The 25,281-nt window shown below is 42.1% G+C and overlaps 1 protein-coding gene across 1 annotated transcript in view; it reads right to left on the reverse strand.

The window, feature by feature from the left end:
• Positions 1 to 25,281, reverse strand: part of plch2a (phospholipase C, eta 2a) — a 189,283-nt gene that overhangs the window by 23,001 nt on the left and 141,001 nt on the right. The window contains exons 4-10 of the mRNA XM_071475080.1: positions 22,339 to 22,584; positions 21,451 to 21,578; positions 12,275 to 12,445; positions 9,038 to 9,131; positions 7,219 to 7,422; positions 4,999 to 5,119; positions 1,440 to 1,611 (exon numbers count right to left, since the gene is read on the reverse strand). Coding sequence (XP_071331181.1) covers positions 1,440 to 1,611; positions 4,999 to 5,119; positions 7,219 to 7,422; positions 9,038 to 9,131; positions 12,275 to 12,445; positions 21,451 to 21,578; positions 22,339 to 22,584 — 1,136 coding nt within the window. The remainder of the gene's footprint in view (positions 1 to 1,439; positions 1,612 to 4,998; positions 5,120 to 7,218; positions 7,423 to 9,037; positions 9,132 to 12,274; positions 12,446 to 21,450; positions 21,579 to 22,338; positions 22,585 to 25,281) is intronic.

Genomic DNA, 25,281 nt, shown 5'->3' on the forward strand with positions numbered 1-25,281 from the left:
ATTCTCAATCACAGTGTCATGGAGGTGGCGGCCTGCAGCAGCGCCATGTGGACGACAGTAGTCTGACCCACAGTGAGGCTGCACAGTATGAGTGTTGCAGGGCAGTGGGGAAGCTGCATGTCGGTGTTTGTCGGAGTGCTCACACTCTGCTGAGTGTACACACAAGTAGTGGTGCTGGTGTAACAGCTGGCAGAGCGGTCCTCAGCGTGCCAGGTATTGGCGAGGTGCCTCCTCTTTACCGAAAGCATCTGGTGTCAATAAAGCCTCATTAACCTCAATACTGTTCCCTCCCCTGCTAACAGACATGCTCCCCTGCTGCTGGTTGAAGCCGAGTGTGAAAGTGACTGTTCTTCAATAGTTTACACGCATTACAACGACCACATGAGATGCTGTGCTGTTTGTGACCACTATAACTAACTTTGACCAACTGAAGCTGCAAGTTTTGGTTCCAGTAGTGATCACAGTGAAGCTGTTCTTCTATAGTTACACATAACTGTAGAAACTATGAAAACAGCCCCGTGTTGCCTTAGTTTTCATTGATTTTAAAGCTCCATCCAGTCTAAAGGTAGATGTCCATGTGTTTGTGATTATAAAGCAGGTCTAGGTTCTATATTAATACTGTGAAAGTATCAAAGCCTCAGTCCACAGAGAAATGCACACAGCCTGTATTCAGAAACTGAGCCTTAAAACCAGCCGTCAGGACTTCTGGAACTTTGTGATGTCACAACAAAGCAGTTACCGCCCTCAGCCACACCCCAAGCCCCACCCACCCAGACCCACCATCCAACCTTGCAGGACGAAACTGCCATCACAAAATCAAACCTAAAAAACTAAATGCCGTAGTCAGTCCCATTCATTTATAATGGTGTCCAGGTGTCCAGGCGTCACCTGGAGCCAGCAGATGGTGGGTGGGGCCCAGGCCTGATCCAGGTTTCTCAGTCAGTAAGTCAGAGTGGATGAGCCTCAGACCAGTTTTTCTTTTTTAAACTTTAAATGTTCAGACTATGAGAAGCACCAGGTTAAGGGTTGGTAATCATTACGTGGCCTGAGCACCTGGCACATCTAACAGAGTTTGCTGTAAATGAACTAAATCAATTGAAAGTGACAAAGATCAATACATCACCATCTTTATCAACTCAGAGCTCCTATCAGCTGTGAAGTCAAGCTGACTACCTGAACCTGCTGCTGCTGACCTGCAGCCACCAACACATTTCACCAATTATGTGCCACAGCTGGACACAGATGATAACACAGAGCAGTCTGCTGCTGCTACACACAAACAGTCCAGAAACAGTGCAGACTTTTTCCTTCTGTTCTCCTGAACACGTAAGATTCAAACACTGATCACATCACTGACCACTGTCGCCTGCCTTTGAAGTCTGTGCCGAGCTTCAAGCTCCTGATAATAAACCCCCCCCCCCCCCCCCCCCGGACTTTACCTTAACGAGGATCTTGCCCTTCAGTGTTTCTGGTGACGGCAGCTGTCCAGACTCCTCAGCTTTGATGTTGGACAGGTCCAGTTTGTCCCCCAGGATCTCAATCAGGTACTGGGCCATCTTCTTCTGCTGAGGAACACTGCAGTGGTTCTCAATGGACAGGATGACCGGGTAGCTGAGAAACAATTACACAACAGACTGGAGTTACACGGCTGAAAGGTGAAAGAGGACACGAGGACATTAGAGTGTATGAAAGTCAAGATTTAAGATGCTTTGTGCATCACTCTCACACCTTTATGATTAACAGTGATATCTGTGTGGCTCTGGGCAGCGCTTCTACCTGAAAATCTCCCATATCTGACCTCATCAATACGCTCTTCGAGGCCTTTGTATTTTAACGATAACGATCAAATATAAAAGTCTGGGGAGAGATCGCGTGTTGATTCACCATCTGTCTCTTGACTCTTTCCTTTTAATTATTCCTGTTGCTAATGAGCTATTTAGATTCTCCAGTTTCTGCCACAGATGTAATCTATTAATCAGAGATACCAGACAAGTACATGATGTGGAACAGCTGACGACAACATTAAAGTTCCTGTCATTGGCTTCTCACAGTCATCAGCCTTAATCAAGAAAAAATTAAAGTAGTTTTTCAATATTTTTAATGTTTTTGAAGATCATTTCATTTTCAAACATTAAAAAAAACATTATTTATTTATTTATTTTTATCATTACATCTTCTCACCAAATAAAAGTCTGTGAGTCTGATCTCCTCTGGCAAGTTGTTCCTAAGTTTCGGGGCCCAGACAGCAAAGGCCCCGTCTCCTTTGTTTTTCAACCTACACCTTGAAATTGCCAGCAGTGGACGACCAGAGGGGGTCAGACAGCATCCTGGTTCATACAGAGGTGGAAGCTCAGACATGTGGTGAGGGGCCAGACCAAGCCTGGCCTGAAGACTAATTAAAGGAACTGTCAATCCTGAAATAAACAGACAGCCGGTGTAGAGCTGCAGAGACTGAGGTGATGTAAACACAGTTTTTGGAGCCGAGCTGCAGCATTTTGAACTGACTGTAGGTGGTGGACTGATTTCAATATATAAATGTAGCAGCTTTTATTGATGCCATCTGTATGAAATGTAGATCTAATGACAAAGTAAGATCATCCACACTATAACATCATCTGATCACCCATCACTGTTTAGTGAATACAGCCTCTGGTCTTTCGAAAAATAACTTGTAAAATCTTTTAATCTGAACTAACAGTAGATTCATTCATACGTCTGGACCCCCACCAGCCACACGAGCAAGATTCACATTCATACAGTATTTATTTCATTTCATTTCATTTATACAGTTAACGTCTGATTTCATTAGCTACATAACATATATCTTTATGTATTTGTGTAGCAGTGAAACCAAAACTTTTACAGTTAAATTGAAGCCTCACCACTCTTTAAAGCTTTTATTTTTCATGTCAGTATCGTCTCATTAATCCTTATTTTCTTATATCATGGTTTCAAAAAAGTCTTTGGTTTAGAGCCACTTAAAAAATGTAAATATCCTCCACAGAGAGCTCGGAAAGATATCGATCATATGAAGTTTATCATCACTTGTAAAATGACTCCAACATGAATTCTCTTTCATCTGTAGATGAAAATTTAATAAATGCGCACATCGGTACAATTTGATCAATAGTTTCTATTTGCATGAAGCGTTGGTTGTGGTCTAGCATGTAAAACAAGTCGGAGCACACATGTGGACCGTGTTGATTCCCAGTCTGTCTGATGTTTGTCCCTGTCAGCTCTCTGCACAGCCTGTTTTTATTCAGCGTCCTGGAAAATGTGTTCGCTCTTTGATGTTGAATGCAGCCTTTCACCCTGCTCCTTTTTTAGCCAATCATCTGTGGAATATTGTGTCCACAATTATGGCTTCAAAATCACACACTGAGGGTGAACGTGCACACAAAGGGAGTGTTTCTCCTTCATTTTACTCGAAGAGACAGGATCTAAAAATAGAGATTTTCTCTGCATCCTCTAGACTGTGTGCATGTCGATGGGATTATCACCCTCTGATGCTGTGAGGAGGAGGAGGGTGTCTGTGTGTGTGTCTGTATCTGCACAGGCTGGTTTATGGTCTGCACACAAATTAAAGGAAAAACATAAATAAATTAGTCAGGAAACATAACAAGTGCAGTTTAAGGTGATGAATGGATTGATTATGATGAAAATGATGAAACCAGCTCTCAACCCAACTCACCAGCCGTGAGGAATTTTGGGGAGACATGTTGAGAATCGTTCACATATAAAGACTTGGACAGTCATGGGCTGCTATTCATTTTTAATGGGACCTGGCATTTCAGTCCCACTGAGCCACAGAGTTTTAAAAAGGAGCAGTGCAGAGGGAAAGTCGATGCAAATGTGCTATGATGCAATGTGAGCAACAACCGGAGGAGAGACTCTGTTTGAATGCCCACAGGACGAGAAGCACACAGTTGTTTCCTTCTCCGCTCACTTCCAGTGCAGATACAGGAACCCAGTGACAAGCAGTCTGACCGGCTCAGTGTCACTGTTGTATTACAGCAATCTCAACAAAGCAGAGGGTATTAAACAAATACACAACAAAGCATTGTGTACTCAGGAAACAAACTGTGCAACAGGAGAATATCAAAGAGAAAACAGAAAACTAATGAGACAGAAGATCGACAAAATAACACCATGACAAACCCGAGCAAGTGGGAATGTTCAGTAATAAGACAGAGATACACAAAACATTAGAGAGCATATTTAATACAGAAATATCTTTCCAGTTTAACACCTTTATTTCAACCGGCCCACTTCAACATCATGGTGTATTAATATCAGGTTAAAAAAATATAACTAGGCTCTGGTTGCTTCCCGATTCTTGGCCATGTTGTTCATTCGCTGTAGACTTCTAATACTTTTAAATGTTCTCAATTATCTTCCAAAAAAAGAATTGTAAAAAAAAAAAAAAAAGAAGAAGAAAAACACGAGCACGCATAACAGTCACACTTAAACCTGTGAATTCTCGGCTCTCAGAAAAGCTCACCGCACCTCTGACAACAGCCCTGTCTCTGTCTCCAGATGCATTTCTTACATCAGCCTATCAGGGAACACGTGTCCAACCAGACACATGATGTGTTTCAAAAGCTTGTAAGTTTGTATTAAAGCCTCCTGACTGAGCAATCGTCCTCCAAGCCTCACTTCCTCCATTTATCTCCATGTTTTACAATCCAACACCCTGAGTACTGACAGCATACACGTCCACACTGCTGCAGTTATTTTCCACATGCTTATTAAAGCTGCACACGCACGCACACACACACACACGCACACACACACACACACACACACACACACACACACACACACACACACACACACACACGCTTTATGGTTTGTCAGTTACCATCAAAACATTAAGATGTTGAAACATGAAATGTGTGAGCAAGAGAGAGAATAAATGAATGTAAAAATGAGAAAATGCTAACATCGAGAACATGTATGTGTGTGTGTGTGTGTGTGTGTGTGTGTGTGTAAACGTACTCGTTCTTGACGAAGGCGTACTTGTTGATGGTCTCGATGACATCTTTGAAGAGAATCTTGGAAGTGAGTGTGTAGCCGTGGTGGACGATGGGTTCGCCGTCCTGACCGTCCCAACAGTCCACTGTGGACAGGGAAGAAGAAGAGACACCAAAAACAGTTAATGTAAAAACTGCCCTGACTGACACAGAGCTGCAGGAGTGAGTCCTAAAACCTGGACCTTTGTTGCATCTTATAACCTCCTGCTCCCTGGTCCTGAAGGTTGATGACTGAAGTCAGGTCTGTGTTTAACAGCAGCTCAACACATGTTCAGGTTTGATTCTCTGACATCAGATCCGCCAGTAAATCCCTCAGTCCTGATTCTTGAAGCTTCTCCGTCTGTTAAAAAAGGCCGGAGTCTAAACTAACAACAAGACTCTAACAAGAGTCTAAATGAGACGACAGAGGTTGTCGGGGACGTTAAACGTCATCAGTCCAACATGAAACCGACCTCCTCACCAGTCCACCTTTACAGCCTCGCTGTGTTTCTACAAACTGTCACTAACTCTGTCAGAGGAAAGGCTTCTGTAGAAGAGCTCAGAGCTGAATCAGACTACAGGCTGAAGGTTAGTGGTGGTGACGGTGAAGTCATGTGACCGTGGTGTCGTTGGTTTAGAGCCTAACATGAGCTTTTTACTGCTGCTGGTTGTATTTAGGCTTCAAACATCATAAAGTGGAGTCATTAGTGAAGATGATCCTGCTGAACCAAACCTGTCAGGATCAGAAACTGTTGCTGATTTTCTCTGATCATCCAAAACACCACGGAGAAATCCTATTGGCTGTTAGTGGAGGGAACCAGGTGATGATGACGTCAGGGTTGGACTACAGGAACACATCATCCCTGCAGCTCTCTACAGAGCTGTATTTCAATACAGCTGAATTCACAATAAAGCTGTTCTCATTGATGTGTTTGCCGTCTGACCTCAGCAACTCTTTGTTGGATAGTAGCTAAGGTTCGTCCAAAAATATTCAGCGACAAAGGCTTCAAGTTGGCAACACCAAATCATTTAGAAAGAACAACAACCAATAGGGAAACTCTAAGACTCGGCTGGCCAACCAATGATCAGTCAGGACTCGGCCCGCTGTTGAGGTCCAGCCAAAAACACATCACTGAGCCACACTGTTGCACTGTACGTTCCTTCTTTACCATGAAAAGACACACACACACACACACACACTCTGTCCAGCTGCCACAAACACTCACTAGAACATTAACTGTGTCCCTTTCAGTTGTGGTGCATATCACAGACCCAAATTCAAATTGTAAAAAATTAATTTTCTGTTATTCAAATATTTTTATGTTTCATGTAATTCCTCCTGCAGCTGGGTGAGATAAAATGTCACTGGCTGCACCATGATGCCTGTGCGTGCAGCTTCAACCAAACCTTGAGTCTGGCTGACCTTCATCAGAGCCTGTGCATGTGTTCATGAGACACTTGCATGGACCTCAGTCAGCTTTGATTTCTGCTGCGCTCAGTCCTCAGGCAGTGGAGTGGGCGGTGACCTTTTTACAGTAGATAATACCAGGCGTCCCCCACCGTGTCTGCCGCCCCTCGTGACGCACCCCAACACACATGTTTCTAAACTGTGTAGTAGAGAGAGACAGACTAAAACAGTAACTAATTATTGAAGTAATTATTTAACATTTATTTAGTCAGGGTTACTGGTCCAGGCCCTCGACTACTGTAGAGCTCTTCTGACAGGCCTCCCTTCACACACAGTGAAACCCTCACAGATGGACTGAATGCAGCAGCCTGTCTGCTCTTCGATCAGCCTGAACTAAATCCAAGTCAGTTCAGAGCGACTTCTGGGTCTGCAGCATCTCCTTCAACTCAGCCATTCAGCCTTATGCTCCTTCTCCTCCACTGTGTTCCTCCAATGAATATCATCTGTCATGTCCTTCACTGTAAGTCGCTTTAGATAAAAGCATCTTTTAAATGAGTAAATGTAATATAATGTAAATATAATGTTACTGTACCCACAGCTTCACTATTATTTCAACAAATAAACTACCTTTGATAAAATGAGACCAAACTCCATCCCTGAAACAGATGGAAAGGTAATTTGCGTTATCAGACAGGATGTTGCACACCACAGTGAGCTTCATGCACATGAAAGACGACAATCAGTCTCAACTCAATGTTGACTTGTGCCTGTATCCTGGAGGTGTGTGTGTGTGCTGACCTTCTACACAGCGACAGCCGGCCTGCAGCACCCAGGCGTACATGTCCACCCTGGACTGTGACATCAGCTGGTCGCCCATCAGGTAGGTGTTGTGCGAGGAGGCGATGAAGTAGTTGCACAGCGGCTGGTTCATGTCCTGGTTCAAACTGTAGTGGTCTGGGTTGAAGATGTCTCCTGCTGGGCTGCGCATGTAATTCGTAAAACCTGAAAACAAACAGCTTTTTACTGCAGGTTCATTCACTTTTTTTTATTTTACTTTGAAATCTCTTCTGAAGTGACGCAGTGCGGCTCAGAGTGAACAGTCCAGAATGAATTAATAATGAATCAATTTAAAGCCAACAAAGACTCAGATTCTACTTTTATCCACATTTCATTTATTGAAATGTGATTTATTAAGTTAAATATTTGATAATTTATTTATTTGCAAAATCAAACACTGGTCAGAAATTAGTGTGAAGTAACTTCTGTCGGCCTCACACCAAACGACTTTTCAAGTGATTCCACTGTCACAGACAAATTTCAAATGCTGGAATAAGATAATGACAGTTTTTCTAGAGGTGCGGTGCCTTCTTCGTCTCGATCGTCCAAGCTGTTTGTTGTCCGTCTTTTTTATCATCTTGATGTTCTGATAAAATCAAACATGTTTAATATAACAGTCAGTTTTTAGTCTTGGCTCATGCAGATGGTGCCGTTCAATGATGTGAACACTGTGTGTGAGTTTGATGTGAGGCTGGCAAGGAAAATAATTTCAAAATAAAACAGGAAATAATAAATATAAAGTCTAAACACAGTGATGTTATCACGACAATTATATTGTTGAGTTACTAACTTTATAGAATTTTAAAAAGCAAAAAACGAGTATGATGGGAAATGATCTCAAAGGACCTTGCCAATAATAACTGTGCAGATTCCCAGTCTTCAGAGAAACTAAGTGTGAGACTAAAAACTAATTATCTTTAGATGTGAGAGGGTCTCAGACTTAAGTCTTTTCAAAGTCTTAGTGTGTGGCAGCTATGATGTAAGCAAATACAGCAGTACACTGTCAGCTGCCTTTAGTCTAATCAAATTATGACCAATACCTTGAAATACATTTATTCACACATCAGTTAACTTGTCAAAATATTTGGATTTTGTTCTTGGATTTTTTTTCCTCTCACAGAGACTGAAATATTCCATCAACACAGAGATGAAAAACATTTCTTTACGACAGGATTTCCTCTCTGATTCAGCAGCAGGTAGATAGTTTATGAATTTATTGATTCTTGAAAAAGAAAATCTCTTTCCAAACACAGAAACCAGGGAAAACGATTTCTGTTGTACCTGTTTCAAGCAGCAGCAGGTGATACTGCACAGACTGTGACTGTGCTTCCACTGGACCAAACACATACTGAAGCTTTATCTGCAAACATCACTAATACTAATCAATACTTTGCAATGGCCTCCATTAACATTGCACATATCTATATATTAGTCTTTCAGTGACACTGATGTCAAACTGCAGCACTGATCCCGATTTCACTGTGAGTCTCTGGACAAAAGCATCTGCTAACGGCAGGGAATGAAATATTTCAAGAAAAATAATAATCTGGTTTGATCAATTCAGGTTAAATGACAGAACAGAACAGATTAAACATTTCCAAGTGAATCTCCACTGTCAATCAGTAAAAAAAGGAAATTCCTGGAATTGCAGGACACTTGCAGACACAGTATTTGATAAGTAAAAAACTTCCTTTACACTTCACTAGAAGAAACTAACGACGTTCAGTTAGATCCAAACACAACAGAGGCTGATGGAGAAGTGAAATCAAAGTGGACTCACCATCAATCCCCAGAACCCCTTCTTTCTGGTTCTCCGAACACGGCTCAAACTTGTTGATGATCTCCAGACAGTGGTCCTTGGTCACCTTGGTCATCTACGAAGTACAAACATGTGTCAAGCAACAATATGATGCATGTGCTAAAAACAAGAAACAACAAAATAAACCAACGTGAGGAGGAGGATGCTCACAGAGATGTCATGTCTCTTTCCATCCTGGCTGCAGAAACCAGCCGTTTCTCTGGAAGCTGCTCTTTAAAACCATCTGATTGGTCAATCAAATTCCCATCTCTGTTAATCATTAAAGGGGGTGTGGCCGTAGTGGCCTCGCCCCTGAGCTGTGTCAGTGTGTTCGTGACAGTTTAAATCCTGTGAGAGAGTGAGGCTTTAACTTGGTGACACTATTTTCATTTTAGAGAAGGCTTTTCCTCCCCACCTCTGAAGCACCGAGCGGGGGGAGCGTCTACATTTGTGTTGAAGTGGGTGCATGAGAATGAGAGGTGCAGTGTGGAGAGTGAATCCAGACGTACTCAGCCCATAACCACTGTTACTGTGGCCCGAGCAGCAGAGCTGCCAGGCTGCTGTCAGCTTGCTCGACAGTCACACTCTCACACACACTTCTCTGAAAGTAAAGAGTAAAACACACACACATCGTGTTACCAAACTTTTCCTCTTTGCATAATTATGTGAACTCATATCTGTTCAGCATTAAAAGCAGATGATACAGTCCAGACCATCAGTATGTGGGCAGTTAGACATTCTTTGTTCTTGAAGCTTCAGTTTGAAAAAAATAATGAAGACTTAAGTGCCGGGTTAATATCAGTCTAAAGAAATGTGTTCAGGACATAGAGCCAAAAGTTTAGGGGTCAATACACATGAGGTCAAACAAAATGATCATATTGACTATTTTGTGTGTAAGATCTGATCCTCTCTTCTGATTGGCTAACTGCTTTCTGTGTGATCAAATAAAAAACACTTAGAGAAACCAAATCCTGCAAGGTTGGATGGTGGGTCCAGGTGAGCGTGGCTGAGGGTGGTGTCTGCTTTGTTGTGACATCACAAAGTTCCAGAAGTCCTGACGGCTGGTTTTAAGGCTCAGTGTCTGAATACAGGCTGTGTGCATTTCTCTGTGGACTGAGGCTTTGATACTTTCACAGTATTAATATAGAACTTAGACCTGCTTTATAATCACAAACACAGGGACATCTACCTTTAGACTGGATGGAGCTTTAACAGTAGCTTTATATCAATGAAATGAAACTTGTTGTTCAGTAGGGTTTGTTATCAAAAATAAATCTTATTTATGTATTACATTTTCTCTCATATGAAAAGATCATAATGATCATCATGTGTTAGGTTGAACAAACTAACCTCACTGTGTTCTCTCCACCTCTGAAAACAAACCTCCAGCTGTGGGAACACAGTTCAGTTTGGACTGTGTGGAACAGTAAGTGGCTGCTGTTTGCCTTTAACACATTTCAGGCTGTTATCACTTCCAGAGAAACACAGACTCCAACAGACACATGGGAGTGTTACACATCACCTCATTTCTTATTTGAGGGACAAAGAAACAGATGCCAACAAAGTGTGTAGTTCTGAACATCAGCAAAAGTAACTCTGCTACGTCATTTCAACAAATGGCCTCATGAAACTGCTGCCACCACTTTCCAGTGACAGGAGGAGTAAAGATAGAATCAGAGCTCAACACTGGCTGTAATTGGAGACGAAAAACAGTATCTGAGAGGAGCCGATGTCTAGCTATCCAAACAGAGCCTCTGCTCTTAAAGTGCCTGGATCAGCACATTCAAATAGCCTGTTGGAGTGTAAATTAGCTGAAGAGCGCTTGCTGGGTGTTAAAAAGGAAAATGAGTTGTTACTCTCATTAGGCATTTTTTCTTTGTAACAGTGGTATCATTAGTGAGGAGATGTGCTTCATCCAAAAACCCCACCGCTACTCAGGCGCTATAATGATAATAATGCTAATATCCCTGTAGGGGCCTCATACATTCACACATCAGGGGCCCGATGGCTACTCAATTAAGCTTCTGACCTCCCATCTCAGAAGTTAAAAGCAGGGGGCTGTTAAATATTCAGAAAGCACCTTTTTAGCACCTCTGACAGCAAATGGGTATTCTGATTGGCCATCGGTGAATTGATATATTTAGTAAATCTGGATGAAAATGATGGAAATATTCATGCTCAGGTGGATGGCTTCAGTTTTCTCCTTAACAGAGAAACATTTCAAAGGAGCAACTGTTTTGTAGCTGAAATATAAAGAAACAACCGCAGGATATGTGCAACTGACAAAGACTATGAATTCATTATCAGTCACTTTCTGTACATCTCCTCTCTCAGGCTTCTCTCTGGAGCTCTAGTAACAACTGGTCAGTCAGCCAATCAGAGGAGAGGATCTGAGTCACCTACAGAGCTACATCCTCCTGTAGACATGGACCATTACCAGTGTTTCAGTGACATGAGGAAGCTCTGACGGACACGAGGAGAGAAGAGAACGTGATCTATTCATTTCCTGTGTTAACTCCATGTTCCCCAGTTTGGGAGAGAACATGCAGAGGTGGATGATCACACAGCCCGGTGAATGAGGCAGGTACAGCGGTCTGATCCCAGCTGTGGCTGCCAGCACCAGCCTGGTCTTATTGGCTTAATGCAGGTAAAACTTGTCTTCACCATCCTGAGGTGGTTCATAATGTTCAGCAGATTTGGCACCTGACCTGTTGAGCCACCTACAGACAGTTGTGGATCAGCTCCAGACCTGCAAACACTGATTTTCAGAGCCCTCAGGGTCCAAATAAACTGATGTAGCAGGATGTGTTACTGCAGAATTACTGTTGCTCCTGTGTGAATAATCAAGCCTGCAGACGGCAGATAATGTGGGTTACACCACAGGATGGAGTGACAGTAAACACTGTGCTCTCTCAGCTCAGTGACGTCTCTGGTTTCATTCAGAAGATTCAGATCAACTGCATCCGTTTTTTTACATTAAACTTTTTCAATGAGAGCTGACAACGGTATTTTTTTTAATCCAAAGCATCTGGCACAGTGGATGGACGTCTCCACCTCTACCAGTCTGCAGCCTGTTAAATACAACTGATGGCTCCACTCACTGATCAGCACTGTGGCAGGTAGGGATGAAAAGAACCTGATATCTCTGGTTTGGCTCCACTGACTGCGATGCTACATCAGCGTTAACATTTGACTGCCAGTCTGAGAATCAGTGTGTACCTTTTGCTCCGTCTCCAGGAAGCGGGCCAGGTCGTCAGTGTCGAGGTGGTCTTTGTGGTTGCTGTATGTGAGCATGAGGAGGTACAGATCCCTGCGGGTCGACATCATCTTGTAGAAGGAGCAGAACTCCTCGAAGCCCAGCGTCCCCTGGTTGTCATCGGTGTCTGCCTCCTGCACACCAGGTACAAGCAACAGCTTTAGTTTGGTTTCTTTTCTCAACAAATCTAAACAACAACTTAACTGTGTTTGCTTCTCTACATTTGTACTTAGAGCATCTAAAGCAACAGACGGGGTAAAATCCATTCTGCTGTTTTGTGCTGAACGTCTGTAAAATGTCCTTAACTTTCCAATAATTTCTTGACATCAAATGTGTGTAAATAACTTCCAGGAACAGACAGTATGGACTCTGAGGGCTCCATCTGACACCTGGCACCAAGAGAAACACACAAGTCTTTGCTGGTTTCAAAGAGACACAGTTGTCATCTTCCTGTCCAGCGTCCACGTTACTGAAATAGCAAATACACTGAAGTCAGTGGTGCAGTTTTTCACTGTTATTTCAAGGACATTGTCAAGAGAGTAAAATGTGTCAAGTGGAAAATTACAACACAGCCTCAGAAGGTCAGAGCGTTCATTGTCATTTGTCATGGACGTGTCTTGGACATAATTGAGGCTCTGCAGAGACGCATTCTTTCTTAATACCTGGTAAATCCACCACAACAAACTGAAAATGTATTTATATTTACAATATAAAATATGTCTAACATTGTGATGTGTGCAGTTACTTCTCTGCAGATCTGTGTGCAGCACATTGATTCACTCAGCTCTTCTTTGCCCCCCCAGGACACACAGAGCTGCTGCTGTGTGTGTCAGGACTGGACTCACTGGTCACATTATGTCATCAACTGACTGCAAACGGAATCAAATTCTCTGTGAAACACTGAGCCATTATAATAACAATCCTGGCTTTTAAGCACTCTGATTGGTTTATTGCATGTTACACCCAAAACACTCCCATGATTAATTAAAAGACTTCTGCACCATGCGCCTGGTGCAGCAACTGTTTTTTCTGCCGTTAAAACAACAAAAATGATGTGGACACAAATGCATTTGCTCCATGAGCTTCAGATCATGAGCTCTGGTTGGAGTTTAGTCTGAAGCTGGATAACTGGTGGACATGCAGAGATGAAACCTGTTCAGAATGCTGACAAGAAAATGCACTAAAAATATAAACACAACACTTTAGTTTTTACTCCCATTTTTCACGAGTTGAAATTGAAGATCTTCAAGATTTTTCTAAGAAAACATGTTTATATCTGTTAGTGAGTTTTTCTCTGTTACTGAGATCATCCGTCCACCTGACAGGTGTGACATATGAAGGTGCTGATTACACAGCATGATCACTGCACAGGTGTGACCTGGGCTGGTCTCAAAAAAACATTAGTGAATAAAACTGAGGAGAAATAAACCCTCTGTGTGTGTAGAGAAAAATATTTTATTTCAACACGTGAAAAATTAGTGCTGTGTTTACATTTGTATATTATTCAGAAAAAACCTGAACACAACCATCCAACAGTGTCGCTTTCACATGTATGAAACAAAACAAGGTCAAAAAGACAATAAAACCACACTGAGGGTCATTTAATAAAGAACTGAATCTTTCTGAACCTTTTCATTTTTTGGTTTAAAGAGCCGCCGCTGCTGCTGCTATAAGTCGTGTTTTTCTGACACCTTCCCTGTTGGTGGAGAGGCCGCAGGGTGCAGCTCAGCTCCAGCGCTGCAGGTGGGACACTGAGAGGAGAACTGAGGCGTGCAGGAAAAAGAAATCATGGATTAAAGCCACTGTTTGAGGGAAAAAAGGCTTTGTGATGTTTAATTTTTTGGTCAGTGAGTGTATTTAAGTTTACTTTACAATTTAGTCGAACTGTGGAAGCACTGAAGTTGCAGCCTGTAGGCAAACGTCTGATTCTTGTGGACTTGTATCTTTCTTTTTTTGTTCTGTTTTGTTTGTCGTTGTTTTCTTGCTAAAATGAGCTGTGTCCTTAATAAAGACTGAAAGAAAGAAAGAACCCATCTGGTCCTTTTTCTGAATGAATATATTTTGACACTAACACCAGTCTGGATGTTACATCTTCCGTCATGATCATTATTGTGTTATAACAACAGGTTTGGTTTTCTGGGGGCAACGAGCTGGAAGGTTCCTGAGTCAGCTGATGAAGGGCCACAGCTACGGTTGCGACCTGGAACAAGGTTAACGGAGCTCTGCAGTGGGTCACACCATGACCTGTGTAATCCTCTGCCTCAGTTTACTGCGACAGTCTGTGACCGGCTCCGTATGCCAAGCAGCACCGGAGGCAGCCATTCACCGCGGGGCGATGACGTCTGTGTTGGCTGGAGCTCGGCCTCTGAGCAGCTCAGTATAGGACACACATGCTGGCCTGAGATCAGTGTGTCAGAGAGCCACACCCTTCACAGTGAGCGGATGTGATTCTACAGGCTTATTATTATTTGACTGCAACACATGGTGGTAAAAATAATTTCAGTGTGGTGTGAGAATACTTTAATAAAGAACTTCATGTAAAAAATGTTCATGTTTTGGGGGAGGAGACGCTTCCCAGATGAAGTGTGCTACAAATGAAGTGTTGCACTGGGTTGTGTGTTTGAAGAGCGACCCACCTTCCCCCTGCTGCAGAGTTTCATTACTACAGCTTTAAATGAAGAGACTGGGCTGTAAACATTAAATCCTCAAGGCTTCATCACCGAGAAAAGAGTAAAATATATGAAATGTAAACATTAAGTCCTTGGCCTGACGTGACTGAATGAATAAACTGTGTGAGTAATGGCTAATGGCACCAATGCTCATCCTGTGGATTGGTTCAGTGCATCTCTAGAAATGAACAGAGATGTCACGAGAAATGAGACTTCGGCACCAAGTCGATGCCAAATTGTGAAAATGTGATGGTAGTTTTTCTCCAGAACCACAGGTAACGTATACGTTTAAACCACCGCTGTACACTACGACAGTGTATGGAGGTGTGTTAGCACACTGTGCAGCAGCCTCTGCTGTTTCCTGTTTTTATTGAGAATGGTAGAAATTCAATGGTGTTGGTAAAAACTACCAAAACTCTGGTATTGTGACATCCCTGGAAAAGAATCCACAGGTTCACAGTTTTAATGGATCTTTCCTGGTCTCTTCATTAGTCCACAGCACAAACCTCGTTATCAGAGAGAGACTGTGACTCCTGACAGGATGAGGTTGTAGCCGAGAAGACAGGTGATCCGATCACAACAAAGTAAATGTGGGACAGAGAGTATGTTTGTGTGGGACAATGTGGGACATGTTACCAGTGCTGGGCTGTACCGTGAAATTTCAGCTGCTGGTACCCTTTGTCTGGAAATTATCTCCGGGTTTCAGCAGAAATGCATCTATAGACCAGCACGTCTCTGATTGAGCCTCACGTTCCCTGTGAAACTCATGTTCTGTGTCACTTCATGTCATTGTGTGAATGAAAAAAATAACTCTGGGAAAAAATTCTGAGAATCACCTTCCACCAGCTTCACCCAGTTGTAAGTAGTTCCCCGGTCTTTGTTACAGCTGCATTTCCTTTCCTTTGTGGTCGATCACAATCTGCTGAAATCTGCATAGCTTCTGACTTTGTCACAATTGTCCCTGTTGGGCGTAGCGTTAGCAGCACAGACCTGACAGCCTTCTCTGCTTCCTACACAGCTGCTGATTTTAGAAAAGCATCTGTCCTGCAGCACTGACTGAGAACTACAGCCAATCAAAATGCGGGACATTGTCTCAGTACGAGGGAAGTTGGATAAAAAAGCTGCACAGACCCTCATAAAGCCTGGTCACTCTCAGAGAGGACTCAGAACTTAAAACTTGCTACACTAACACATCTCGCCTCCCAACTGCCACCACCAGCTGACTCACACATCACCACACTCAGCTGCTGGTTTGGCGTAAATGTCACTAAGTTGCCGCTTAAGTTGTGACCAAGTGTCACACGAGTGACAGGCACAGACAGTATTACTCATGAGATAAGAGTTATCAGACACTGAGCTCTGCTCTGATACACATCCAAGAATCACTGATGAGGTAAAAACACAGCAGCAGTTCACCTGCATCGTTATTCTTCCTTTGAGGAAAAGGAATTATTTTCAGAAGCAGTCGTCTTATTCAGGACACATCTCAGCCCCAGGAGGTTCACACAGCCGCAGCAGAGCCGGAGAACATCTGAAAAAACATCAATCCAGCCTCATTCACTCCCATTCATTATGAATGAATCCAGGCTCTTAAGTTGTTCGCAGGCTTGTGCTCTGCGTTTTAGCTCAGCTAACACGATTTAATTCATCAGTTAGAATTACAGTTTGCTCTTCCTACCAAGCCCCCCCTCCTCGTGTACATATGCAAGTCTCCACTGTGAGAAATCGCTGAGCAGAGCCTCTGCTGGAGGAGCCAATACCTTCATCTATCACATCCAACCAGCTGCACCAACGACGCACCTCACCTCTGCTCTGTCACTAGAAAAGGTCTTCAGGCCATGCACAGCTCCCAGGCTGCAGGGTCAGCTGGAGTTTCCTTGTTAGTTTCCTTAAGTTACTTTCAGGTTGGGGGAGATTTCAGAATCTGAAGGTTCTGATGGAGCAAATTAAATCAGAACTATCAGCACTGATGCTGGATGCAGGTTTTTGCTTTGTTTCTGTTTTTTTTTTTTTTTTTACTTGGATGAACCTGAATAACTTCACTTTCTGATTATGTGCTTCTCCAACACTTTGCTTCTCTATTGAACACAGTTCAACAACAACAACAACAACAACAACAACAACCACTTAAGCTTTCTTTCTGGCTTCCGCCACAGTAAATCACATCAGATGGGCACATACAGGCTGAAGTGTGTCTACTTGGCTTCCCATCAAAAGTAAACGCCTGGAGGAGTTGCTCTCTGACTGAAAAGATAAATGACCTTGTTTTAATGTGGAAAATGTAGATATGGATTTGATGCCGGTGGAAAAGCAAAGTATTTTAGATTTACTTCATTCCATGTTATATTATTCACACTGGACAGAACCAGCTGGGATCATTTTGACTATGTTAAATTATCAGGTGCCCTGTCACTGTTTAGAGGTTAGTCACTAACAGCTTCTGTTTCTGGATGTCTCCTGTCAGTGTTAAATGAGCTGTGGAGAGATAAGGCCTCCTGGTGCACATATGAGAAAATCATAAAATCCTGTGATTTGCACTCACGACATATTGATGATAAAAACAACTACAGATAATTTGGATTGAATTGCACCAGAGAGAATAGCAAATACTTATAGTTGGACAATTTTACAAAACAAAAAGTGATAGAAAGTTATAGAAAAACTGGAAATACCCTGAGGGATGGAAGCAAAAACAGGAAGTCCATGGTGAGACTACCACAATAACACCATCTGTGACCAGAGCTGATGATCATGACAGTGAGGGAGAGGACACTGCAGGGTTTGAGAGAGAAACCTATGAACTGTCTCCCATTTACATTATTCTATAGAAGCCTCTGCTTCCTGGTCCAGATGTTTCCAGTCAGGATTTCAACCACAACACTGAGACTTCTCCTGAATAACATCTGTTTGAACACACGCAGTGGAAAAGTTTCAGTCTTGTATTATTGGATCTTAGTGCTGTATTCAATACAGTGGACCACAACACAACTGGCAGACTGTTAGCCCTCCTCCCCCCAGGCTCTCACACACACACACACACACACACACACACACACACACACACACACACAACTAGTGAAACTACATAAAAATGCAGTAGCTGGTCCACTTCTAACATGAAATATCAAAACCTTTAATTTACCAAAGACATTATCTTGCTTTTCTTTCTTTTATTCATACATGTCCATTTTTTGTTTTTAATTTCTTTATTTACTGTTCCATTCCCCTGTTCATATGTATACGTGTGTGTACTGTTTATGCTTATGTATGTAGTTGTATGCACGTGTATGTATATAAGTAGCTATATGGCTGTGTATGTTTGTGTATATGTATGTGGGTAATTGACTTTATAAATGTCTGTAATATAAACTGTATGATATAAACTGACACAATAAAGTTAACGATCATGCACTAATCACCTGTCTCACACACACACACACACACACACACACACACACACACACACACACACACACACACACTCCATGTTCATATACCTCATGTCAAAAACACACCTTTACTGTACATATGTAACAGTTTTTTTTATTGCACTAGGATTATCTGTCATATAGCCTGATGTTTATCAAAATGTGTACAATTATTTTTTTGTACTAGTTGTTATGGTTACTGTCATTCTCATTATAATATTACTGGTTTTGTTTCGCACCATGTTTTTTTTCTTTGCACTGATGTTGTCTTCTTCATGTCACTGTCAGTGTTTTTTCTTGATGTGTACAGTTTGTCTTGCACTGGTTGTGTGTTCTTTGTTGTGTATTTGTGTGTTTTTAACGTCTGCTCTATGGGCCCTTTAAATTGTGGGACAAATAAAGTTTATTGAACTAAACAATGCTAAATTGCTTTTGACTCCTATTTGAATGATAAAAACTAATTTGTTCTGATCAGTACTTACATATCTGAGCTTAAAAAAGTGACGTGGAGTTTCTTAATTGATCATCATCCTAACGTTTCATTTTTGTTGTTGATTGTTTATGGTCATATTAGAGACTGGATTTTGTGGTGTTGTTGAATTGCATTGTGTTATTATTTTGCGCACCATAATTTACTTTAAATGCATTGGACAAATATTAGAGAATAAGAAAACCCTGTATATGTAAGGTAGTACTTCATGCTCATTAATATGCAGATATGTGCAGCAGTGTCCCAGTACAGGCTCACCAGTCAACCTCAGACTGGGTAACAGGTCAAGTCCACAGGTTCTTCCTCTTCACTGTAAGTAGGTTAAGCCAAGAAACAAGCCAAGAGATTGTCAACGCACAAATCTTCATGAATGTCCCCACACACACACAGACACACACAACCTGACCAGTCCTTGGTGTATTTACCATGCATTACACCAGAGGCCATCTGTGTCCCAGCAGCACCATATGGCTGACCGTCAACAGGCTGCTGGACTTAGTGATAGTAAGCCGGCTAGCTGCTCTGTAGGAGGAAGGCTAAAACTTAACCAGGCAGCGTGCTAATCCCTCTGCTGCGGAGGAGTCAGTCAACTCAAACATCTCACAGCAGCGCGTCCAATCAGAGTCAGAGTCTGTGCAGCATCATGATGATGTGTGGAAGTGAATCGATGTTTCATTTCTGGCACTGATCGATGTTGCACAGGAAGTCACAGCCAGACAATCTGACCAATAAGAGGAGTGAACGCTCTCACCTGCTTTGTAGTGATGCATTTTGGTTCACGTGAATTTCTCAAACTGAGCCTCATCAACTCAATCAGACCAGAGAAAATAAACTGTAGGTGTGAAAACGCTCCAAGTCGGTTTTTCTGTCTAAGCAAAGTGTTTGTCTCCCCTTTTCCAAAATGGCCTCTGGAGTGTGTAAATCTTAAAACAGCCACTTGGTGTTTCAGCGTGTACAGAGAAAACACAAAATGATGATCGCTCACTTTCAGGGACGGGAATAAGATACGATTTTATTGATACATGTGTCATTATTGATTCTGCTTATCGATCTGATCCTTTATCGATTCCCTTAATGATTTCAGTCACACTGGACTTAGCTTTGGCTTCACAATGTAAACATAAGTCTACAGACTGTGGCTGCAGCTTTATCATTAATTATATCAGCTGTATAAGACCCATTTAAACAGGCTCCCCCAGATTACCATTTAGAAATGTTCCATCATAAAATACTATTTATACGACGCTTGGCTGATTATTTACTGCAAGATGTGCATCCATATGCCCAGCTAATCATTTTAAATTCATTATTTAATCAATAGTCAGCGTCAACCTGTTGCTTTCCGTCTTGCATTAGTCCACAGTTGTAACCAAATGTTTACTGTCAGACTAGATAAACTTTACCTTGTTTTAAGATGATATGTTATATTTTATCTGGACTGGTCCTCACAGACGCTGCTGCCGGGCACATATAGACATTGTTCACATGAGACACAGTTTTCTTTTCCAAGCTTCAGTTTACAGACACTGTCGCCTGTTGAACTTAATGTTAATACATAGTTGTATTTCACTCTGACCTTTGTCAGGCACAAAGTCACAGAATGATTCTGATGGATCGGACAACTAGGAACCGGTTCTAAACTGGATCCGGTTCTCGATTCCTTTACACATTCATACAGCCGATCACACAGCAGTTGTCATTAACCTGCATTTATGTTGAATGTTTGAGACGATGCTGACACCATGAAATAATGATTTATTAATGATAGTTTTTACTATCACTGCGTCGGTCTCTCTACTCAACCTCCACCTCTTTTTTTCCTCAAAGTGAGGAAACTGAATATTCACAGCTCACATCATCAGACTGAAATTCATGTACATCTCTGAGGATCCGATCATGTCAAACAAGAGCCAATAAAAACAACGAATGGTCAACAGTGTCATGCTGACATTTAAGGTGTACTGATTGATTCACAATGTCAACTCATGCCTTGAGTAACATGCAAGAAAACATTCTACTTTAAAAGTTGCTGATAGCAGCCGGTACCTGCTGAGCGGGACAGTGAACTCAATTATTTTTTTCTACCTAGCTCCTGTCAAGTGGTGAAGATGAAAAACGACGTCATTCATCATTCACTGTTCTGAAGGTTTCTTTGTTTGTGCTGCATCCACAGTGTTGATAGAAATGAGTCAGTCTGACACCGTGTAGCACTGAAAGGCTCTTCACTTAAGAGTGTGGAGGTCATGCACAACTTCTTCAGTTTAAAGATTGATTTAAAGACTGTGGCCTCACCTTCTCCTTCATCATCTCATGTTTCTACCTTGCTCAACAGGCACCGAGTGAAAAGAGTTCAGCACTTGAATGCAGCCAGTACGACTGTGAGACCATCTTTAGATGTGCTTCATTAAACTCTGAACAAAATGGACTTTTCCTCTTTTCCCATAATGAGAAAATACTAAACTGCAGAAAAAACACTGGAATAAAAACACTGGCTGCCCAATGAATGTACCCAGGTCCTGACTGTCCCTGATGTGGCCTTGTTGTTTCCTTACCTTAAACATCTGTTTGACCTTCTGTCGGGGCAGGTTGACGTTGAGTTTGTGCAGCAGCTGCAGGACCTCGCTGATGCTCAAGCTGCCGTCGCCATTCTTATCAGCCTCAGCGAAGGTCTGCTTCAGCCATGTGATGACATGATGGGTTAGGGAAAGTCAGCATGAAGATTCAGGACATTTACTCTTTTTATTGCTGCTGCTTTTGGAAGTTTGTACTCACATGTGTCAATATTGTCGATAAATCCAGCCTGTTGTGCTTTAAACTGAAACTTTCAGACTATCTACATTCTTACATAAACCCTCTCTAATGTTGGTGCATTTCTACATTATGCAATGGATACAGTTGCATCTTAAAGTTTCATCCAGTCTAAAGGTAGATGTCCATGTGTTTGTGATTATAAAGCAGGTCTAGGTTCTATATTAATACTGTGAAAGTATCAAAGCCTCAGTCCACAGAGAAATGCACACAGCCTGTATTCAGAAACTGAGCCTTAAAACCAGCTGTCAGGACTTCTGGAACTTTGTGATGTCACAACAAAGCAGTCACATCCCCGATGCCCCGCCCACCTGGACCCACCATCCAAGTGTTTACTTGAAATCTGCTATACTTTTATTGGATCACTCAGAACAGCCAATCAGAAGAAAGGCTCAGATCCTCTCTTCTGATTGGCTGACTGACCTGTTGTTACTCGAGCTCCAGTGAGAAGCCTGAGAGAGGAGATGTAAAACTACACTGAGATGGTTTTTGGGTCTCAAAACCACAGATATATCTTCTGATGGAGATCAACACTTCAGATAAACCACAGAGGAAGAGTAAAATATGGGACCTTTAAAATCACTGTTCCAATTAGTTGACAACTTGTCTGTGTAACTGTGCAAGTGAAGGATATTGGTCGCGGGTGCGCTGTCTCTTGGCCAGGCTGTCCTCGTCACTGATGCCTGCCATCAGATACTTGAGGCCTGTGATCCAGGTCCGCGCCTCCTCTCCGGTGCCAGACACCAGGTCCAGGGACTCCATGTGCTCTCCGTAGTACAGGCTGAAGCAGCAGTTGGGGTCGAAACTGCCCTCCGCATAGCGCTGGAAGATCTCAGACTGCTTCCCCTCACACACCTCTCGGATGGAGTCGATGGAGACTGTGGGAGTGAACAGAAAGTCAACGAGTCAGTGATGCAATATAACATTTAGTTAGAGTAGCAGCCTCGCAGATCTGTGTTTCCTTATCTCTGGCCACACCTGTGGTGATACATGATTACTTCAAGTCTATTTTTGAACCACACTTGTGTGCTCCATCAGACCTCCAGATCATAAAAATGCAGTTCAATTCACACTTCAATTCAGTAAACTGTCTCGATTATTCTTCCACCAGTGGAGTGAGTAGACGTCCAGGTTTAGAGTATTGTGGAGTGTCAAAAGCCAATAAGAATACAACTTCTCTGTAGTACTCCACTAGTTTTGAGAGTTTCTTACATAATATTGAATTATTTGTTGTTGACAGTTTAATGAGGAAATTCTTGTGTCTGATTTCAGGCTTAAGAATACTCATGGAGCAGTGCCCAGAGAGCTGTGTTTATCAGGACACAACATTTATGAGATGGTAATAGCATTTTACTGGAAGACACAGCCTGGAGTCATTCATTGGATTTGCCCCTGACAGCGAGCACATGGTGAGTAGCTCTGGTTCTTGTTCAGATCCTGTGCTAGTTTGGAAATTCTGCAGAGCAGGTTAATTCCCCAGTGCCTGAAAATATCCAGAGGAGATAACCTCCCCCTTATGTGTCTCTTTCTGTCCTTCAGTCACACAGTATACAGTACATGGATGAAACATTATTTACATACATAATACATAATGCAGTGATATACAGGCAACCATTTTCCCTTATGACCACATGCCACACACACACACACACACACACACACACACACACACACACACACACACACACACACACACACACACCTTTCCCCAGGCTGAGAATAGAACCTGTGTATTACTGTATGTATATATACAACTGGTTGTCAGAGATGCATCTAACATGACAGTCAACATGCCTGTGCTGTGTTGCGTGAGCTCCCATGTGGCTGCAGCTGCTGTGTACGTGTGCTGTCCTGATTGCAGCACTTCTATAAATCATGCAGGAGTGTACTACACACCAGGTATCTGGTAGATAGGTAGTAGAGCAGTAACCACCACTACTACTGTCTGGAATATTTCATGAGCTGCTAGCAGGAAAGCTTGAGGTCGATGTGGTCAGTGCTCATAGAAAGATTAGTTACGGTTGTTTTGACTTTCTGACATTTGCTTTGGAGCGTCATCAGGAGAGTTTCCTCCTGTACGATGATATATCACAGTCTAATAAGCAGAAATTCATGGTGAAAACTGGTGGCCAGATTTACATGATGTCTGTTGTAGATATTCAAGCTACCAAGGCACAAACAAAATAATGTGACGCCATGTTTGAAAAGCTTGTGGTCATAAACTTTTGAATCTGCTCATGGACCATAACTTTTAATAGTATCTCCTCTGCCAGCGAGTTTAGTGCCTTGCTCACTAGCTACAAATTATTATTTCTTTAGTTTTTATTTCAGTTTCAGCAACTTATACTCTCATATTCACAATTTTCACAATGTTTTTCTCCATTCTCCACCATATCTACTTTCTTTATAAATAATTTAACAGAAGAAACAAAAATGTAAACAATACAAAAAATAGAGTGGCATGAGAATGTATATGTACAAGGAGGTAAGATGTTATACATATGTATGATTCAGATTATGTTGGGGATTCAGATCACTGTATTAGGAAACCCAGAGCAGGGCTCCACCTTTGAATAAATATATCTTTTTGGAGCCTTGAGGAATTTGTTCCATCTGGTAAATTCCCCATATCTTCTCAGTCCATGTGCTACAAATTATTTTAAGTGCTGCTTTGGAAATCTGTGTCACTTTTCAGTAGGATGTCTGATGCAGAAGATTAGTTTTCTCACTTGGACTTTCTTGTAAATTCGCTTCATCTTTTGCAGAGAATGTGCCACTGGTGTTATAAAGTCATGATTATGAGTTACAGAGGTATAATGTGACCAGTATCACACATTATTTCCTCATTTTAGGAATGGCTTTGGACAGGCTAGGAACTCAAGGACAGGTGACTGAGGAGGGCTCAGTCTTTGCATGTTGATGTGTATATCCACAAACTGCACAAGCACTAGTCAATAGGAGTTTATGTTATTGCTGTGCAGACTTTATGGATTTGTACATGAATTCATTGTGACATTGTCTCACTGGGCTTCTTTCTGAATATCCTGTCATGCAAAATTTTTGATATGCATATACACTCTGATCATGACTGACTGCTGAGCAGATAATGAAAATTTGTTTTTTGGTTGGTTTGGACTGGTTTCAGTCAATCAGTAATGTTATGTTGAGGAAAGTTAAAGATTTATGGAAACTAACAAATCATATTCCCCAACCTTTTATTTCCAGGAAGAGGATGAGATGCTGACTTGACAAAACTCTTTATATAATGGAGCTGATAAAAAAAGTGATTTGCAATATGAAAATGAAAACTTTAACAAGCTGTTATATTTCCAGTGAGTAATAAAAAGAGCTTTGTGAGCTTTGGGTAGTGACCGAGACAATGAGGTCGTGAATACAAGCAGCTGAAAATAGTTTCCTCCATAAAGTGGCTGGGCTGTCCCTGGTAGCTAGGGTAAGGAGCCAGTCGAGGTGGTTCGGGCACCTCATCAGGATGCCTTCAGGGCACCTTCCACTGGAGGTTCTCCAGGCACATCCCACTGGCAGGAGACCACGGGGTAGACCCAGAACACACTGGA

The sequence above is a fragment of the Trachinotus anak genome, unplaced genomic scaffold (assembly GCF_046630095.1).
Source record: "Trachinotus anak isolate AG129_WGS33_773 ecotype Australia unplaced genomic scaffold, CSIRO_AGI_Tana_v1 ptg000004l, whole genome shotgun sequence".
Lineage (NCBI taxonomy): Eukaryota > Metazoa > Chordata > Actinopteri > Carangiformes > Carangidae > Trachinotus > Trachinotus anak.